Source organism: Salmo salar, chromosome 03 (assembly GCF_965601325.2).
Source record: "Salmo salar chromosome 03, fSalSal1, whole genome shotgun sequence".
Taxonomy (NCBI): Eukaryota; Metazoa; Chordata; class Actinopteri; order Salmoniformes; family Salmonidae; genus Salmo; species Salmo salar.
The window spans coordinates 97,432,701-97,446,866 of record NC_138293.1 but is presented as its reverse complement, the minus strand read 5'-3'; the positions used below and the strand labels follow the sequence as shown (position 1 = coordinate 97,446,866).

Sequence of the window (14,166 nt, the reverse complement as noted above, 5' to 3'; positions counted from 1 at the left end):
ATTATTAGATCTGAGACAGGGACAGGGTCAGTATTATTAGATCTGAGACGGGGACAGGGTCAGTATTATTAGATCTGAGACAGGGACAGGGTCAGTATTATTAGATCTGAGACAGGGTCAGTATTATTAGATCTGAGACAGGGTCAGTATTATTAGATCTGAGACAGAGTCAGTATTATTAGATCTGAGACAGAGTCAGTATTATTAGATCTGAGACAGGGTCAGTATTATTAGATCTGAGACAGGGTCAGTATTATTAGATCTGAGACAGAGTCAGTATTATTAGATCTGAGACAGGGTCAGTATTATTAGATCTGAGACAGGGTCAGTATTATTAGATCTGAGACGGGGACAGAGTCAGTATTATTAGATCTGAGACGGGGACAGAGTCAGTATTATTAGATCTGAGACAGAGTCAGTATTATTAGATCTGAGACAGGGTCAGTATTATTAGATCTGAGACAGGGTCAGTATTATTAGATCTGAGACAGGGTCAGTATTATTAGATCTGAGACGGGGACAGAGTCAGTATTATTAGATCTGAGACGGGGACAGAGTCAGTATTATTAGATCTGAGACAGAGTCAGTATTATTAGATCTGAGACAGAGTCAGTATTATTAGATCTGAGACAGAGTCAGTATTATTAGATCTGAGACAGAGTCAGTATTATTAGATCTGAGACAGAGTCAGTATTATTAGATCTGAGACAGAGTCAGTATTATTAGATCTGAGACAGAGTCAGTATTATTAGATCTGAGACAGAGTCAGTATTATTAGATCTGAGACAGGGTCAGTATTATTAGATCTGAGACAGGGTCAGTATTATTAGATCTGAGACAGGGTCAGAGTCAGTATTATTAGATCTGAGACAGGGACAGGGTCAGTATTATTAGATCTGAGACAGGGACAGAGTCAGTATTATTAGATCTGAGACAGGGTCAGTATTATTAGATCTGAGACGGGGACAGAGTCAGTATTATTAGATCTGAGACGGGGACAGGGTCAGTATTATTACATCTGAGACAGGGACAGAGTCAGTATTATTAGATCTGAGACAGGGACAGAGTCAGTATTATTAGATCTGAGACAGGGACAGGGTCAGTATTATTAGATCTGAGACAGGGACAGTATTATTAGATCTGAGACAGGGACAGTATTATTAGATCTGAGACAGGGACAGTATTATTAGATCTGAGACAGAGTCAGTATTATTAGATCTGAGACAGAGTCAGTATTATTAGATCTGAGACAGGGTCAGTATTATTAGATCTGAGACAGGGTCAGTATTATTAGATCTGAGACAGGGTCAGTATTATTAGATCTGAGACAGGGACAGGGTCAGTATTATTAGATCTGAGACAGGGTCAGAGTCAGTATTATTAGATCTGAGACGGGGACAGGGTCAGTATTATTAGATCTGAGACAGGGTCAGTATTATTAGATCTGAGACAGGGACAGAGTCAGTATTATTAGATCTGAGACGGGGACAGAGTCAGTATTATTAGATCTGAGACAGGGTCAGTATTATTAGATCTGAGACAGGGACAGGGTCAGTATTATTAGATCTGAGACGGGGACAGGGTCAGTATTATTAGATCTGAGACGGGGACAGGGTCAGTATTATTAGATCTGAGACAGGGACAGGGTCAGTATTATTAGATCTGAGACAGGGACAGGGTCAGTATTATTAGATCTGAGACAGAGTCAGTATTATTAGATCTGAGACAGGGTCAGTATTATTAGATCTGAGACAGAGTCAGTATTATTAGATCTGAGACAGGGTCAGTATTATTAGATCTGAGACAGGGTCAGTATTATTAGATCTGAGACAGGGTCAGTATTATTAGATCTGAGACGGGGACAGGGTCAGTATTATTAGATCTGAGACAGGGTCAGTATTATTAGATCTGAGACAGGGTCAGTATTATTAGATCTGAGACAGGGTCAGTATTATTAGATCTGAGACAGGGTCAGTATTATTAGATCTGAGACAGGGTCAGTATTATTAGATCTGAGACAGGGTCAGTATTATTAGATCTGAGACAGAGTCAGTATTATTAGATCTGAGACAGAGTCAGTATTATTAGATCTGAGACAGAGTCAGTATTATTAGATCTGAGACAGGGTCAGTATTATTAGATCTGAGACAGAGTCAGTATTATTAGATCTGAGACAGAGTCAGTATTATTAGATCTGAGACAGAGTCAGTATTATTAGATCTGAGACAGGGTCAGTATTATTAGATCTGAGACAGAGTCAGTATTATTAGATCTGAGACAGGGTCAGTATTATTAGATCTGAGACAGAGTCAGTATTATTAGATCTGAGACAGGGTCAGTATTATTAGATCTGAGGGAGAGATGGGAATTTAGGAATGTGGCCAGGTTGGGTATTTAGCCATAACACCAGGGTGTACACTCCTACTCTGACATTAAATGCCAAGGGATTTTGAATGACCACAGAGAGTCAGGACACCCGTTTTAACGTCCCATCTGGAAGACGGCACCCGACGCAGGGCAATGTCCCCAAATGTAATCAAGGTTTGAAATGATTATGTTTTAGTCTAATATTATATCTGTTTAGGGTTCTTGTGGTCAATGCTTGTTGCACCCTCGACAACTACTATGATTATTATTATTTGACCATGCTGGTCATTTATGAACATTTGAACATCTAGGCCATGTGCTGTTATAATCTCCACCCAGCACTGCCAGAAGAGGACTGGCCACCCCTCATAGCCTGGTTCCTCTCTAGGTTTTTGGCCTTTCTAGGGAGTTTTTCCTAGGGAGTTTTTCCTAGCCACCGTGCTTCTTTCACATGCTTTGCTTGCTGTTTGGGGTTTTAGGCTGGGTTTCTGTACAGCACTTTGAGATATCAGCTGATGTACGAAGGGCTATATAAATACATTTGATTTGAATTCACAATCTATAAATATTTGTTTTATTTTGTTCTGAATCCCAACCCTCCTCTCAACAAAAAGTTGGGACTGAATCTAGTTGATGATCCTTGGTTTAGAGGCTGCAACAAAGGCCTTTCACTGTCCTTATGCACATGACTTTACAACTTGAAACACACCACACACACAGTACCTGTTGTAATTTCCAGTGCTTATCATCCCTGAATGTGAAATGCATCACTTGGTTGCTTTTAGCAGTTTTCAGATTGATGTCCTGTGAAGACAAAAGGTGAACATTACAGAAAGAACCTGACATAGTAACATGTTCTCTCTACTAAAACACATTACAGAAAGAACCTGACATAGTAACATGTTCTCTCTACTAAAACACATTACAGAAAGAACCTGACATAGTAACATGTTCTCTCTACTAAAACACATTACAGAAAGAACCTGACATAGTAACATGTTCTCTCTACTAAAACACATTACAGAAAGAACCTGACATAGTAACATGTTCTCTCTACTAAAACACATTACAGAAAGAACCTGACATAGTAACATGTTCTCTCTACTAAAACACATTACAGAAAGAACCTGACATAGTAACATGTTCTCTCTACTAAAACACATTACAGAAAGAACCTGACATAGTAACATGTTCTCTCTACTAAAACACATTACAGAAAGAACCTGACATAGTAACATGTTCTCTCTACTAAAACACATTACAGAAAGAACCTGACATAGTAACATGTTCTCTACTAAAACACATTACAGAAAGAACCTGACATAGTAACATGTTCTCTACTAAAACACATTACAGAAAGAACCTGACATAGTAACATGTTCTCTACTAAAACACATTACAGAAAGAACCTGACATAGTAACATGTTCTCTACTAAAACACATTACAGAAAGAACCTGACATAGTAACATGTTCTCTCTACTAAAACACATTACAGAAAGAACCTGACATAGTAACATGTTCTCTCTACTAAAACACATTACAGAAAGAACCTGACATAGTAACATGTTCTCTCTACTAAAACACATTACAGAAAGAACCTGACATAGTAACATGTTCTCTACTAAAACACATTACAGAAAGAACCTGACATAGTAACATGTTCTCTACTAAAACACATTACAGAAAGAACCTGACATAGTAACATGTTCTCTCTACTAAAACACATTACAGAAAGAACCTGACATAGTAACATGTTCTCTCTACTAAAACACATTACAGAAAGAACCTGACATAGTAACATGTTCTCTACTAAAACACATTACAGAAAGAACCTGACATAGTAACATGTTCTCTACTAAAACACATTACAGAAAGAATCTGACATAGTAACATGTTCTCTACTAAAACACATTACAGAAAGAACCTGACATAGTAACATGTTCTCTCTACTAAAACACATTACAGAAAGAACCTGACATAGTAACATGTTCTCTCTACTAAAACACATTACAGAAAGAACCTGACATAGTAACATGTTCTCTCTACTAAAACACATTACAGAAAGAACCTGACATAGTAACATGTTCTCTCTACTAAAACACATTACAGAAAGAACCTGACATAGTAACATGTTCTCTCTACTAAAACACATTACAGAAAGAACCTGACATAGTAACATGTTCTCTCTACTAAAACACATTACAGAAAGAACCTGACATAGTAACATGTTCTCTACTAAAACACATTACAGAAAGAACCTGACATAGTAACATGTTCTCTACTAAAACACATTACAGAAAGAACCTGACATAGTAACATGTTCTCTACTAAAACACATTACAGAAAGAACCTGACATAGTAACATGTTCTCTACTAAAACACATTACAGAAAGAACCTGACATAGTAACATGTTCTCTACTAAAACACATTACAGAAAGAACCTGACATAGTAACATGTTCTCTCTACTAAAACACATTACAGAAAGAACCTGACATAGTAACATGTTCTCTCTACTAAACACATTACAGAAAGAACCTGACATAGTAACATGTTCTCTCTACTAAAACACATTACAGAAAGAACCTGACATAGTAACATGTTCTCTCTACTAAAACACATTACAGAAAGAACCTGACATAGTAACATGTTCTCTACTAAAACACATTACAGAAAGAACCTGACATAGTAACATGTTCTCTCTACTAAAACACATTACAGAAAGAACCTGACATAGTAACATGTTCTCTACTAAAACACATTACAGAAAGAACATGACATAGTAACATGTTCTCTCTACTAAAACACATTACAGAAAGAACCTGACATAGTAACATGTTCTCTCTACTAAAACACATTACAGAAAGAACCTGACATAGTAACATGTTCTCTACTAAAACACATTACAGAAAGAACCTGACATAGTAACATGTTCTCTCTACTAAAACACATTACAGAAAGAACCTGACATAGTAACATGTTCTCTCTACTAAAACACATTACAGAAAGAACCTGACATAGTAACATGTTCTCTACTAAAACACATTACAGAAAGAACCTGACATAGTAACATGTTCTCTACTAAAACACATTACAGAAAGAACATGACATAGTAACATGTTCTCTACTAAAACACAGCCAAACACTGCCAGTGAGACTGTTTACAGAGAATAGTGTACAACCAGAGAAAGGAGACTCACAGCTTGAGTCAGGGCTTCTCCCTGTAGAGTCAGTACTCCTTTCACCTGGTCCATGCTGCGAAGACAAGACAGCAGGACTCACAAGACTGTAATAATGACACTGTGGAAGTCCCAGATAGAACCCTATCCCCTACACACTACACTACTGTTGACCTGAGTCCTATGTCATAATGTCACCTTGTCATAGACTCAAGTCCCGGCAGATTAGAAACTTGTTGTTGATGTCTGTAAACAGAAGGTTGTGTAATGTATAAATAAGCCCTCCACTATAACAAATGTTAACAGACTGGGGTTTCCCCTCAACCAAGACACATACAGTACGTACAGCCATGGACCTGAAGCACACACACACACACACACACCACACACACACACACACAAACACACACACACACACACGAGATGTTGGGACTGGCTTCTGCACTTTAAATAGGTGCAACAGGGCATCAATAATAAGCCTATTTTCGTGCTCTATAGATTATATCACATTACCCCCCCAAAAAAGACCATTAGAAAATAACTTGCTTTGGTTATGCATGTTGTGTGAGAATTTTATATATATTTTTTATTTATTTTACCTTTATTTAACTAGGCAAGGCAGTTAAGAACAAATTCTTATTTACATTGACAGTCTAGGAACAGTTGGTTAACTGTCTTGTTCAGGGGCAGAACGACAGATTTGTACCTTGTCAGTTCTGGGATTTGATCTTGCAACCTTTCAGTTATTGGCCCAACGCTCTAACCACTGGGCTACCTGCCTCTGACCACTAGGCTACCTGCTCTGACCACTAGGCTACCTGCTCTAACCACTAGGCTACCTGCTCTAACCACTAGGCTACCTGCTCTAACCACTAGGCTACCTGCTCTAACCACTAGGCTACCTGCTCTAACCACTAGGCTACCTGCTCTAACCACTAGGCTACCTGCTCTAACCACTAGGCTACCTGCTCTAACCACTAGGCTACCTGCCACCCCTCTAACCACTAGGCTACCTGCCACCCCTCTAACCACTAGGCTACCTGCCACCCCTCTAACCACTAGGCTACCTGCCACCCCTCTAACCACTAGGCTACCTGCCACCCCTCTAACCACTAGGCTACCTGCCACCCCTCTAACCACTAGGCTACCTGCCACCCCTCTAACCACTAGGCTACCTGCCACCCCTCTAACCACTAGGCTACCTGCCACCCCTCTAACCACTAGGCTACCTGCCACCCCTCTAACCACTAGGCTACCTGCCACCCCTCTAACCACTAGGCTACCTGCCACCCCTCTAACCACTAGGCTACCTGCCACCCCTCTAACCACTAGGCTACCTGCCACCCCTCTAACCACTAGGCTACCTGCCACCCCTCTAACCACTAGGCTACCTGCCACCCCTCTAACCACTAGGCTACCTGCCACCCCTCTAACCACTAGGCTACCTGCCACCCCTCTAACCACTAGGCTACCTGCCACCCCTCTAACCACTAGGCTACCTGCCACCCCTCTAACCACTAGGCTACCTGCCACCCCTCTAACCACTAGGCTACCTGCCACCCCTCTAACCACTAGGCTACCTGCCACCCCTCTAACCACTAGGCTACCTGCTACCCCTCTAACCACTAGGCTACCTGCCACCCCTCTAACCACTAGGCTACCTGCCACCCCTCTAACCACTAGGCTACCTGCCGCCCCTCTAACCACTAGGCTACCTGCCACCCCTCTAACCACTAGGCTACCTGCCGCCCCTCTAACCACTAGGCTACCTGCCACCCCTCTAACCACTAGGCTACCTGCCACCCCTCTAACCACTAGGCTACCTGCCACCCCTCTAACCACTAGGCTACCTGCCACCCCTCTAACCACTAGGCTACCTGCCGCCCCTCTAACCACTAGGCTACCTGCCGCCCCTCTAACCACTAGGCTACCTGCCACCCCTCTAACCACTAGGCTACCTGCCACCCCTCTAACCACTAGGCTACCTGCCTCCCCTCTAACCACTAGGCTACCTGCCACCCCTCTAACCACTAGGCTACCTGCCACCCCTCTAACCACTAGGCTACCTGCCACCCCTCTAACCACTAGGCTACCTGCCACCCCTCTAACCACTAGGCTACCTGCCACCCCTCTAACCACTAGGCTACCTGCCACCCCTCTAACCACTAGGCTACCTGCCACCCCTCTAACCACTAGGCTACCTGCCACCCCTCTAACCACTAGGCTACCTGCCACCCCTCTAACCACTAGGCTACCTGCCACCCCTCTAACCACTAGGCTACCTGCCACCCCTCTAACCACTAGGCTACCTGCCGCCCCTCTAACCACTAGGCTACCTGCCACCCCTCTAACCACTAGGCTACCTGCCACCCCTCTAACCACTAGGCTACCTGCCACCCCTCTAACCACTAGGCTACCTGCCACCCCTCTAACCACTAGGCTACCTGCCACCCCTCTAACCACTAGGCTACCTGCCACCCCTCTAACCACTAGGCTACCTGCCACCCCTCTAACCACTAGGCTACCTGCCACCCCTCTAACCACTAGGCTACCTGCCACCCCTCTAACCACTAGGCTACCTGCCACCCCTCTAACCACTAGGCTACCTGCCACCCCTCTAACCACTAGGCTACCTGCCACCCCTCTAACCACTAGGCTACCTGCCACCCCTCTAACCACTAGGCTACCTGCCACCCCTCTAACCACTAGGCTACCTGCCACCCCTCTAACCACTAGGCTACCTGCCACCCCTCTAACCACTAGGCTACCTGCCACCCCTCTAACCACTAGGCTACCTGCCACCCCTCTAACCACTAGGCTACCTGCCACCCCTCTAACCACTAGGCTACCTGCCACCCCTCTAACCACTAGGCTACCTGCCACCCCTCTAACCACTAGGCTACCTGCCACCCCTCTAACCACTAGGCTACCTGCCACCCCTCTAACCACTAGGCTACCTGCCACCCCTCTAACCACTAGGCTACCTGCCACCCCTCTAACCACTAGGCTACCTGCCACCCCTCTAACCACTAGGCTACCTGCCACCCCTCTAACCACTAGGCTACCTGCCACCCCTCTAACCACTAGGCTACCTGCCACCCCTCTAACCACTAGGCTACCTGCCACCCCTCTAACCACTAGGCTACCTGCCACCCCTCTAACCACTAGGCTACCTGCCACCCCTCTAACCACTAGGCTACCTGCCACCCCTCTAACCACTAGGCTACCTGCCACCCCTCTAACCACTAGGCTACCTGCCGCCCCTCTAACCACTAGGCTACCTGCCACCCCTCTAACCACTAGGCTACCTGCCACCCCTCTAACCACTAGGCTACCTGCCACCCCTCTAACCACTAGGCTACCTGCCGCCCCTCTAACCACTAGGCTACCTGCCACCCCTCTAACCACTAGGCTACCTGCCACCCCTCTAACCACTAGGCTACCTGCCGCCCCTCTAACCACTAGGCTACCTGCCGCCCCCAGAAGGAATGTAAAGGTAAATAACATAACCCAACATGCGTTTCTAATCTATGTCATGTGTTAACAACAGATCTTCATTAGGCTGGACGAGACGGGGTTTCTTATAATGTACATTATATTCATGTTTTCTGTCTTACATTGTCTATTGTATTGCTATGAATCAAGGAGACACATTTAATGTTTTTAAAATGGCTAATAAAGAATCAAAGTCACTAACTCAACCAATCAATCCCCCAACTGATCAATTAACCAATCAAATCAAGCAATGAATCCCTCCAAGTCTTACGTTGAGCTGCCCAGGATGAAGTTCTCCTGTTTCAGTTGGCTCTCCAGTCCTGGGGTGGGAATGAAGAACCTCCTGGATGCCTCCTGGTGACATAAACATAGTACACAATCTAGTACACAATCTAGTACACAATCTAGTTATATAGACACAATCTGCACTGAACAAAAATATAAAGACACCATGTAAAATGTTGGTTTCATGAGCTGAAATAAAAGATCCCAGAAATGTTCCATACGCACAAAAAAAGTATTTCTCTCAAATTTTGTGCACAAACTTGTTTACACCCCTGTTAATGAGCATTTCTCCTTGCCAAGATAATCCATCCACCTGACAGGTGTGGCATATCAAGAAGCTGATTAAACAGCATAACATTACACAGATGCACCTTGTGCTGGGGACAATAAAAGGCCACTCTAAAATGTGCAGTTTTGTCACACAACGCCACAGATGTCTCAAGTTGAGGGATCGTGCAATTGCCATGTTGACTGCAGGAATGTCCACCAGAGATGTTGCCAGAAAAGTGAATGTTCATTTCTCTACTACAAGCCACCTCCAACCTCGTTTTAGAGAATTTGCAAACCACAGACCACGTGTACGGCGTTGTGTGGGCAAGCGGTTTGCTGATGTCAACGTTGTGAACAGAGTGCCCCATGGTGACAGTGGGGTTATGGTATGGCCAGGCATAAACTATGGACAACAAACACAGCTGCATTTTAATCTATGGTAATTTGAATGCACAAAAATACCGTGACGAGATCCTGAGGCCCATTGTGAGGCCCAATTTTTTGCAAGGTATGTGTGATCAAGAGATGCATATCTGTATTCCCAGTCATGTGAAATCCATAGATTATGGCCTAATGAATATATTTAATTTGACTGATTTCCTCATTAGAACTGTAACTCAGTAAAATCAGTTAAATTGCTGCATGTTGCGTTTATATTTTGGTTCAGTATAGTAAACCTGTACACAATCTAGTTACAGCATTGTAAATAACTCCATCAATAACTCAATAAAATGTCTTGAGAAGCGTGAATACAAATAGCAATCAACTCTGACAACAGTACACCAAAATCAAACAACATTTGAAGAATTTAGTTACACAACAACCTAGCCAAAGTTGAAATGTCTTGAAATGCATTTGTTCTACATGGTTTATCATTAGTCATGATAATCTCCTGTTAAAGTATCCTCCTCTATGGCTATGGGGTCAGTGTACCTCCTCTATGGCTATGGGGTCAGTGTACCTCCTCTATGGCTGTGGGGTCAGTGTACCTCCTCTATGGCTGTGGGGTCAGTGTACCTCCTCTATGGCTGTGGGGTCAGTGTACCTCCTCTATGGCTGTGGGGTCAGTGTACCTCCTCTATGGCTGTGGGGTCAGTGTACCTCCTCTATGGCTGTGGGGTCAGTGTACCTCCTCTATGGCTGTGGGGTCAGTGTACCTCCTCTATGGCTGTGGGGTCAGTGTACCTCCTCTATGGCTGTGGGGTCAGTGTACCTCCTCTATGGCTGTGGGGTCAGTGTACCTCCTCTATGGCTGTGGGGTCAGTGTACCTCCTCTATGGCTGTGGGGTCAGTGTACCTCCTCTATGGCTGTGGGGTCAGTGTACCTCCTCTATGGCTGTGGGGTCAGTGTACCTCCTCTATGGCTGTGGGGTCAGTGTACCTCCTCTATGGCTGTGGGGTCAGTGTACCTCCTCTATGGCTGTGGGGTCAGTGTACCTCCTCTATGGCTATGGGGTCAGTGTACCTCCTCTATGGCTATGGGGTCAGTGTACCTCCTCTATGGCTATGGGGTCAGTGTACCTCCTCTATGGCTATGGGGTCAGTGTACCTCCTCTATGGCTATGGGGTCAGTGTACCTCCTCTATGGCTATGGGGTCAGTGTACCTCCTCTATGGCTATGGGGTCAGTGTACCTCCTCTATGGCTATGGGGTCAGTGTACCTCCTCTATGGCTATGGGGTCAGTGTACCTCCTCTATGGCTATGGGGTCAGTGTACCTCCTCTATGGCTATGGGGTCAGTGTACCTCCTCTATGGCTATGGGGTCAGTGTACCTCCTCTATGGCTATGGGGTCAGTGTACCTCCTCTATGGCTATGGGGTCAGTGTACCTCCTCTATGGCTATGGGGTCAGTGTACCTCCTCTATGGCTATGGGGTCAGTGTACCTCCTCTATGGCTGTGGGGTCAGTGTACCTCCTCTATGGCTGTGGGGTCAGTGTACCTCCTCTATGGCTGTGGGGTCAGTGTACCTCCTCTATGGCTGTGGGGTCAGTGTACCTCCTCTATGGCTGTGGGGTCAGTGTACCTCCTCTATGGCTGTGGGGTCAGTGTACCTCCTCTATGGCTATGGGGTCAGTGTACCTCCTCTATGGCTATGGGGTCAGTGTACCTCCTCTATGGCTATGGGGTCAGTGTACCTCCTCTATGGCTATGGGGTCAGTGTACCTCCTCTATGGCTATGGGGTCAGTGTACCTCCTCTATGGCTATGGGGTCAGTGTACCTCCTCTATGGCTATGGGGTCAGTGTACCTCCTCTATGGCTATGGGGTCAGTGTACCTCCTCTATGGCTATGGGGTCAGTGTACCTCCTCTATGGCTATGGGGTCAGTGTACCTCCTCTATGGCTATGGGGTCAGTGTACCTCCTCTATGGCTATGGGGTCAGTGTACCTCCTCTATGGCTATGGGGTCAGTGTACCTCCTCTATGGCTATGGGGTCAGTGTACCTCCTCTATGGCTATGGGGTCAGTGTACCTCCTCTATGGCTATGGGGTCAGTGTACCTCCTCTATGGCTATGGGGTCAGTGTACCTCCTCTATGGCTATGGGGTCAGTGTACCTCCTCTATGGCTATGGGGTCAGTGTACCTCCTCTATGGCTATGGGGTCAGTGTACCTCCTCTATGGCTATGGGGTCAGTGTACCTCCTCTATGGCTATGGGGTCAGTGTACCTCCTCTATGGCTATGGGGTCAGTGTACCTCCTCTATGGCTATGGGGTCAGTGTACCACAGCTAGGTCCAACCCAATATTGACAACTCAGCCGTGTTAAGACACCTCAGTGACACCATTGTCTTGTGATCGGAGCTCTTTGATCCTATGGAGCCAATACTTAGTTGTTGGGTGAGGTTGATCCTACTGATCTTGGATCAGTTTGGGATTTCCCCCCACTAACGGTAAGGTTAGGATAGGGAGAGAGGAAGCTGATCTTAGATCTGTACCAAAGAGAAACTTCACCCCAGAGTTAATATTTACCTTCAGTATATCCTGGAGCTGCTTCAAAACAGCATGAACCTCCTCTTTCAGCAACCAGTTAAACTCCTCCTCCTGAAGGGAAGGAAGGGAGGGAGGGAGAGAACGAGAGGGGTGAAAGGGAGAGAGAGGAGACAAACAAGATAGTTATTGTGGTGGTCAGCAGAGATAGGGATGGTCAGCAGAGATAGGGATGGTCAGCAGAGATAGGGACAGATAGATAGGCTTATTCAGTTCTAGAATGATCACATGATCATGGTTCCAATTACAATTCCACTGGTGTTCTGAGAATGCTGTGGGTCTACTTCCCTGAATGCAGGAATCATAGCATTACAATGATTCACTCTAATTCTATGGTAGAAATGTCATCTGACAGGAAGCAACAGAGACATGTTGCTCTTGTGCCTGTGTATCTACATACATACCAGTAGCTTTAAGAGACCTGCTTCTGTATACTAGCTAGCTATATAGAAAGCCCTGCATATATCTTCTCTCACTGGGGAGTTCTTGGATGAAGCCCACCCTTGAGGACTGAATGTGACGCTTGACACCTATGGATCTATAGGTGGAGCGGTGTACAGAAAGCTAGATATATGGGGTTGGCAGGGCAGCAGTGACCTCACCCATCGAAGGCTGTAAATGTGACAATCATTCAATGTGACTTATGAGGACTTGGATCATACTGTATATCACGTTGTCATTGACAACCAGCAGAACAGAGCTTGCCGACGCAAGGCAGCAGAGCAGTTTTATTCTTGGCACTGTCAGGCGCTACGGCAGTGAGTGTACAAAACATTAAGGACACCTTCCTAATATTGAGTCGTACAGGGATGCTGACTCCCATGTTGACTCCAATGCTTCCCACAGTTGTGTCAAGTTGGCTGGATGTCCTTTGGGTGGTGGAACATTCTTGATACACACAGGAAACTGTTGTGCGTGGGAAACCCAGCAGCTTTGCAGTTCTTGACACAAACCAGTGCACCTGGTACCTACTACCATACCCGTTCAAAAGGCACTTCAATCTTTTGTCTTGCCCATTCACCCTCTGAATGGCACACATACACACCATCTCTCAAGTCTTAAAAATCCTTATTTAACCTGTCTCAAGTCCTCTCCTTCGTCTACACTGGTTGAAGAGGATTTAACAAGTGACAAGAGATCATAGCTTTCACCTGGTCAGTCTATGTCATGGACAGAGCAGGTGTCCCTAATGTCCCTTTTAATCACGCAAGAAGATCGCATGAGAAAATATACTCATATAACAATAACAATCAATAGTTGGCTAGCAAAATAGCTAGCTAGACGTCGGTGAATAACTAGCTAGCCAAGGTTAACCCATTTATGTTGTTAGCTAGCTTGTCATGATACCGACCCTTCTAGTTCTGCTTACCAAAACAGCCCTCTCGGCTTGGCTTGGACCCGACATCTTTGGTAGTTCAGATAAAGATCTTTGAGGATTGAGCATTCCCGCAGGCAGACTGGTCCACCAAGTATGTAAACCAGAAGATCTTCAACCCGTCTTCTTCTAGGGTTGTGTTTACGTTCAGCAAGATAGTTTAGTCACACATTAACAATTAATCTTGGCCCCGCCCCCTAATCCCT

At 45.0% G+C, this 14,166-nt stretch overlaps 1 protein-coding gene across 1 annotated transcript in view; it reads right to left on the bottom strand.

Annotated features, from left to right (window-relative positions):
* Positions 1-14,166, bottom strand: part of LOC106594201 (protein rogdi homolog) — a 23,651-nt gene extending 9,485 nt beyond the window's left edge. The window contains exons 1-5 of the mRNA XM_082972922.1: positions 13,955-14,166; positions 12,568-12,639; positions 9,313-9,395; positions 5,568-5,622; positions 3,091-3,171 (exon numbers count right to left, since the gene is read on the bottom strand). Of these exons, the coding sequence (XP_082829048.1) occupies positions 3,091-3,171; positions 5,568-5,622; positions 9,313-9,395; positions 12,568-12,639; positions 13,955-14,029 (366 nt within the window). The 5' untranslated portion in view covers positions 14,030-14,166. The remainder of the gene's footprint in view (positions 1-3,090; positions 3,172-5,567; positions 5,623-9,312; positions 9,396-12,567; positions 12,640-13,954) is intronic.